Source organism: Hypomesus nipponensis, chromosome 2 (assembly GCF_054491055.1).
Source record: "Hypomesus nipponensis isolate SF chromosome 2, ASM5449105v1, whole genome shotgun sequence".
Classification (NCBI taxonomy): domain Eukaryota; kingdom Metazoa; phylum Chordata; class Actinopteri; order Osmeriformes; family Osmeridae; genus Hypomesus; species Hypomesus nipponensis.
Genome location: NC_140362.1, coordinates 21760001 through 21765000, shown reverse-complemented (window position 1 = coordinate 21765000; position 5000 = coordinate 21760001). Strand labels below are relative to the sequence as shown.

Here is a 5000-nt window from a genome sequence, read left to right as displayed (position 1 = left end):
AGCCTCCTGCCTCCTGCCTCCAGCCTCCTGCCTCCTGCCTCCTGCCTCCTGCCTCCTGCCTCCAGCCTCCTGCCTCCTGCCTCCTGCCTCCTGCCTCCTGCCTCCTGCCTCCTGCCTCCTGCCTCCTGCCTCCTGCCTCCTGCCTCCTGCCTCCTGCCTCCTGTCAGTCAGTAGGTCAGCTGGCTGGCTGGCAGCCTCCCTCAAGAATCTCGTTAAGGCGTAAATGTTGTCCTCACCTGTCAGAAACCAAGGCCAGACAGAGAGAGGGGCCAAGGAAGAAAGCAGTGATGATAGATGTTGTGTGTGTGTGTGTGTGTGTGTGAGGACTATGACATGAGCACACATGCCAGGTATTCCTGTCCCCCTCCCACCCCTCTCCCTCTCCCTGTCCAGGAGCCCCTCTCTCCATCCGTCCTCATTATCCTGAGTGATGAATATCCACTGAAGCCCTCCAGCCCATCTGCCCAGCCTCAAACCTCTAGTGTCTGGGCCGCACGGACTGACCTCAGGTCAGATTACTTCTGGTTGAGGATGGAGGGCAGGAGCAGCGCAGTTCTCAGATCTGCTCTTAAAGCGCCGCCTTGGTCAGACAGGGAGAAAGATATCCTACACTGCAGAATCGTGCTGGAGAAGACTGCATTCATGTTATGCAGTGCCTAGCATTGGAGGCAGGGGGTGGAGGGGGACATGTCTGAAAGCCTGCTCCCTCTCCGGGGGGCAGGGGGGTAGGGGGTAGGGGGGCAGGGGGGTAGGGGGTAGGGGGGCAGGGGGTAGGGGTAACCCAGCATGACATCAGCTGTTGTGCCTCGCTAAGTCTCCCTCCACCTGTGTGAGTCATTAGGCTCTCTCCTACTGCTGCTAACCACATTCAGGCTTGTTAAGGCTTTGCCACGGTAATCTCTGGGGGTGGTGAGTCGTGGGGGGTGGGGAGGTGAAGGGAAGGGAGAGGTTGGGGTAGAAAGAGGAGGGGATGGGGGGAGGGGTGGACAGAGGTGAACCCTTTGGTAATCCTCAGGTAAGTGGAGCGGCACTTGCTCGTGAGTGAGAGGACAGGTCATTAGAAGAGGAAGTGAGATACAGATGAACCGAGGAGAGCTGTTAGTTTCATTTCTTTTTCTTTGGCCCTGTGCTTTTGGGGGAAGCTGACCAAGGATTTAGCCTGTATGGAATCTGATAGGAGCCCTGAGAACCTGTCTGCATGAGCCTTGGACCTGTGGAGGCTGCCTTGGTAGGGGAGGGCTTCTCTGTGTGTGTCTGTGTGTGTCTGTGTGTGTCCGTGTGTGTCTGTGTGTGTGTGTGTCTGTGTGTCTGTGTGTGTCCGTGTGTGTCCGTGTGTGTATGTGTCTGTGTGTGTCTGTGTGTGTCCGTGTGTGTCCGTGTGTGTATGTCTGTTTTTTCCGCTCCATTACCTTTTTCTGTGTCTCCGTGCCTCAATTACTGTAAGACTCTAAAGATTTGGAATCTGTGTGTGAGTGTGTGTGTGTGTGTCTGTGTGTGTCTGTGTGTGTCTGTGTGTGTCTGTGTGTGAGTGTGTGTGTTTAAGCTGTGACCCTCTGTGTCCTTGTCCTTCCAGATCTCCACCCCTGAGTCACTACAGACAAACAACCCAGCAGTCTGCAAGTCAACAAACAAGTGTGTGTTTGTTTCACAAGATCATCCATAGGAATAACTTCCTACACAGGAAATCAACAAAGCCGTGTACCCTGGGATGCTACTGAGGGTAAAATAACACTTGGAATACAGACCTCAGGTCCGACGCTGAATCTGCTATCTGACACGTGCTCACGCTAACCCTAACCCTAACCCTAACCCTAACGCTGTGTGACCAGACACCATGAGCTCGGCGGTGAAGAAATCTCTGAAGGTTCCCATCAAGATGCTGAGCGTCTGTGTGTCAGGGGTGAAGGAGGGAGGGACGTGGTCCAGCAGGGTGAAGAGGAGCAGGTTCAGAGGAGGAGGACAAGGTGGGCGAAGGGGCAGGGAACCTCCGCGCCCCTACCTGGCTGACATGGAGAAAGAGAGGTGAGTGACCGGGCCATGTGGTTAGGCAGAGAGGCGCACCAAGGCGTCACAAACAACACACTACGTTTTGGCCTTTAGGTAGAGAAGTACTTTTATTTCTCAAACTCATTTAAAAAATGTTTACAATTATATTTTTTTATAAATTGAATATTAAGACAAAGGATATATGTATTTGGCACTTTTTGTAATTCATCCCAATGACACGCACATTAATCCCACTGTTTACTGCACTGAGACACTGGCCACCACTGGTAACCATTTCACTTCAGATTATAGAGGTTATATAGAGGTTATATACATTAATCCCACTCTTGTCACTCGTGCGTTGTAGAGTGTGCATGGATTCAGGATGACTGTGTGTTTCTGTGTGTCTCTGTGTTCTCTGCAGGAAGCTCAGAGAGGTGCTGAATGCACAGAAGAACGCAGAGAGAGCTGCCATGAGGGATCATTTCAGGAAAAAATACCAACTCTCAAAGGTCAGTGTGTGTGTGTGTGTGTGTGTGTGTTTGTGTTTGTGTTTGTGTTTGTGTGTGTGTGTGTGTGTCTGTGTGTGTGTGTGTGTGTGTGTGTGTGTTTGTGTGACAAAGCGAAGAAGACAGAATAAGAAAGCTACACACATGTTTATGTTGATCTCTATGTACTTGAGAGAAATTAAGAGAATGGGATTGTTTTATTCTGCAAGATGTGGTAAGCTCCGGATGGGTACGTATTTAAGGCTGCTCACTTTGTCCAACACGAGGGATCTCATCTCCTCGCTTCTTGTTTCCCTCCATCCTTCACTAGAACTGTAAGGACGCCAGCCACAGGAGAGCAGTTGGAGGGAAGCTCGTGCTCCCCCCACAGCTGGCCAAAATGGTACATCCCACGACCAAGACCAAGGACAAAGGCTCCAGCCTTCTCAGCGCGTTCCAAGGTCTGAGGTTCAACGGGGGGGTGGCCAAAGGGAGCAAGCCGAGCAAGACACCCACCTCGACGCCAGCCAATCCAGAATCCTGCAAAGTCATGTGATCGGGGCGCAATTTGAATCATCATGCCTCATCCTTTAAAACTCTTTTTCTGCGTCTCACTGAATCTGAATCTCTTCTGATGCCTCCACCATCGGGTGTGCTATACTGTAGCGTGTAGCGTGTAGTGTGTAGCGTGTAGCGTGTAGCGTGTAGCGTGTAGCGTGTAGCGTGTCGTGTGTAGCGTGTAGCGTGAAGCGTGTAGCGTGTAGCGTGTAGTGTGTAGCGTGTAGCGTGTCGTGTGTAGCGTGTAGCGTGTAGTGTGGTGCAGGGTGTTTCAGCTGACGGGTCCTGAAGTGATGCATCACATGGCACCCTGTAGCTGAGCAGCTTCTGCAGGGTCGGAGTGTTCAGAATAAACCAGACTTAAGAGATCCACATTTGTGCCCGTTTGTCTCCCTAGCCCTTCGTCTCTTCCTGATTGGCCGAACACAGATCTGTCTCTTCCTGATTGGCCGAACACAGATCTGTCTCTTCCTGATTGGCCGAACACAGATCTGTCTCTTCCTGATTGGCCGAACACAGATCTGTCTCTTCCTGATTGGCCGAACACAGATCTGTCTCTTCCTGATTGGCCGAACACAGATCTGTCTCTTCCTGATTGGCCGAACACAGATCTGTCTCTTCCTGACTGGCCGAACACAGATCTGTGAGGATGTCAAGGGGAAGATGGTGTGGTGTTGTCTCTCGTAGTGGAACACTCTCGTAGTCACTGTTAGGACCGTACTGTACTGTATTGTACTGTACTGGACCTAGTGGGTCCCCCTGTTCCTCGCAGTCTGCCTGGTGAGGGGGTCCCCACACACAGGAAGGAATCTCAGGGTGTTGCACGTTTCACTGATGAGTGAACATGTGTGACATGGTAGCTTGAAATAGTTCTTTATGTTTTTAAGAAAATATGCTAGTCTTCCTGTCTCTTTTCTCTATCTTGGTGAAGAATCTTGGAATTCTGTTTTTTACATGAGCCGAAAATTTTACTTTTCTTTACTTCTTTCAATGTGTTTCAATCTTTTTTGTTCAAAAAGAAAAGTTGTCATGCTAAAACAAAGTACATTTTCTGTTGTATTTTCTGTGTTCTTTATTAAAGATTACGTTTTCCTCCAACATTCACAAAAAGTTATCCTTGCTGAGTGTGTGTTTGGGTTGTGTATGGGTCTGTGTCAGGATGTGTGTGTGTGTGTGTGTGTTAACTGTAGACAGTGTGACATTTTGGCTCTGTTGTGGTTCTCTTGAACTTTGACCCCGAGAGAAATAAATCCTCACCTCTATCAGCTCTGTGATAGATGGAGGACGGGGAGGGGGGGGGGGGGTAGCAACGAGAGGGAGGAAGAGAGAGGGATGGAGCGGGGGAAGGAAGGAGGGATATAGAAGAGAGCCTAAGGACCTCATCATCTGGCCGTATCATGTGGATCTGGGGGATGTGTGAGTCTATGAGTTCAGCGGGCCGGCGGGCTGCCCAGCGGGGGCTTTGTGTTTCGGCCGCGGGGGCGGTGGCGGGGCGAGGGGTGGAGCAGGCCGGGCAGAGGGGAGCGGGCGGAGGGGTGCGGGGCTTCGAGGAGATCCCCCACACAGGCAGCAGCGGGTGGCTGAACCTGCTCCGCTTCTGGAGAGAGGATCGCTTCACTCAGCTGCACAAACACATGGAGAGAACCTTCAACACCCTGGGACCCATCTACAGGTACACGCCTGCACCAACACGTGTGTGTGTGTGTCTGTGTGTCAACGATCATTTTCAGTAAAGCCGTATAAAGTGTGGTCCAGATCATGAGAAAGGATTCATCCCTATACAGTACAAGTGTGCTTTGAGTTCAGTTCAGTGTTCAGCATGTGCATGGTGGTCAGTGTGTGTGTAGTGGTGTTGGGTACGTTCAGCGTGTGTGTGTGTGTGTGTGTCCAGGGAGCGTCTGGGCACTCAGAGCAGTGTGAACATCCTCCTCCCAGCTGACATCAGCGAGTTGTTCCGCTCCGAGGGCC

The 5000-nt window shown here is 51.4% G+C and overlaps 2 protein-coding genes across 2 annotated transcripts in view; both read left to right on the top strand.

The window, feature by feature from the left end:
- Window positions 1-476: 476 nt before the first annotated feature.
- On the top strand, window positions 477-4123 carry LOC146301614 (complexin-3-like). The gene is made up of 5 exons (XM_084668922.1): window positions 477-509; window positions 1574-1720; window positions 1830-2022; window positions 2411-2498; window positions 2806-4123. Exons 3-5 carry the CDS (start codon window positions 1835-1837, stop codon window positions 3028-3030), a joined length of 501 nt encoding a protein of 166 aa, XP_084525048.1. The 5' UTR covers window positions 477-509; window positions 1574-1720; window positions 1830-1834; the 3' UTR covers window positions 3031-4123.
- Window positions 4124-4429: 306 nt separating this feature from the next.
- Window positions 4430-5000, top strand: part of cyp11c1 (cytochrome P450, family 11, subfamily C, polypeptide 1) — a 7873-nt gene continuing 7302 nt past the window's right edge. The window contains exons 1-2 of the mRNA XM_084668915.1: window positions 4430-4704; window positions 4924-5000. The exon at window positions 4924-5000 is cut by the window's right edge and continues 79 nt beyond it. Of these exons, the coding sequence (XP_084525041.1) occupies window positions 4430-4704; window positions 4924-5000 (352 nt within the window). The remainder of the gene's footprint in view (window positions 4705-4923) is intronic.

Bases quoted from the DNA above. Each gene is read 5' to 3' on its own strand.
- LOC146301614 (XM_084668922.1), top strand. From the start codon at position 1,835: ATGAGCTCGGCGGTGAAGAAATCTCTGAAGGTTCCCATCAAGATGCTG. The intron at 2,023-2,410 runs GTGAGTGACCGG...TGTTCTCTGCAG, and splicing joins GCTGACATGGAGAAAGAGAG to GAAGCTCAGAGAGGTGCTGA. The intron at 2,499-2,805 runs GTCAGTGTGTGT...ATCCTTCACTAG, and splicing joins AAAAATACCAACTCTCAAAG to AACTGTAAGGACGCCAGCCA.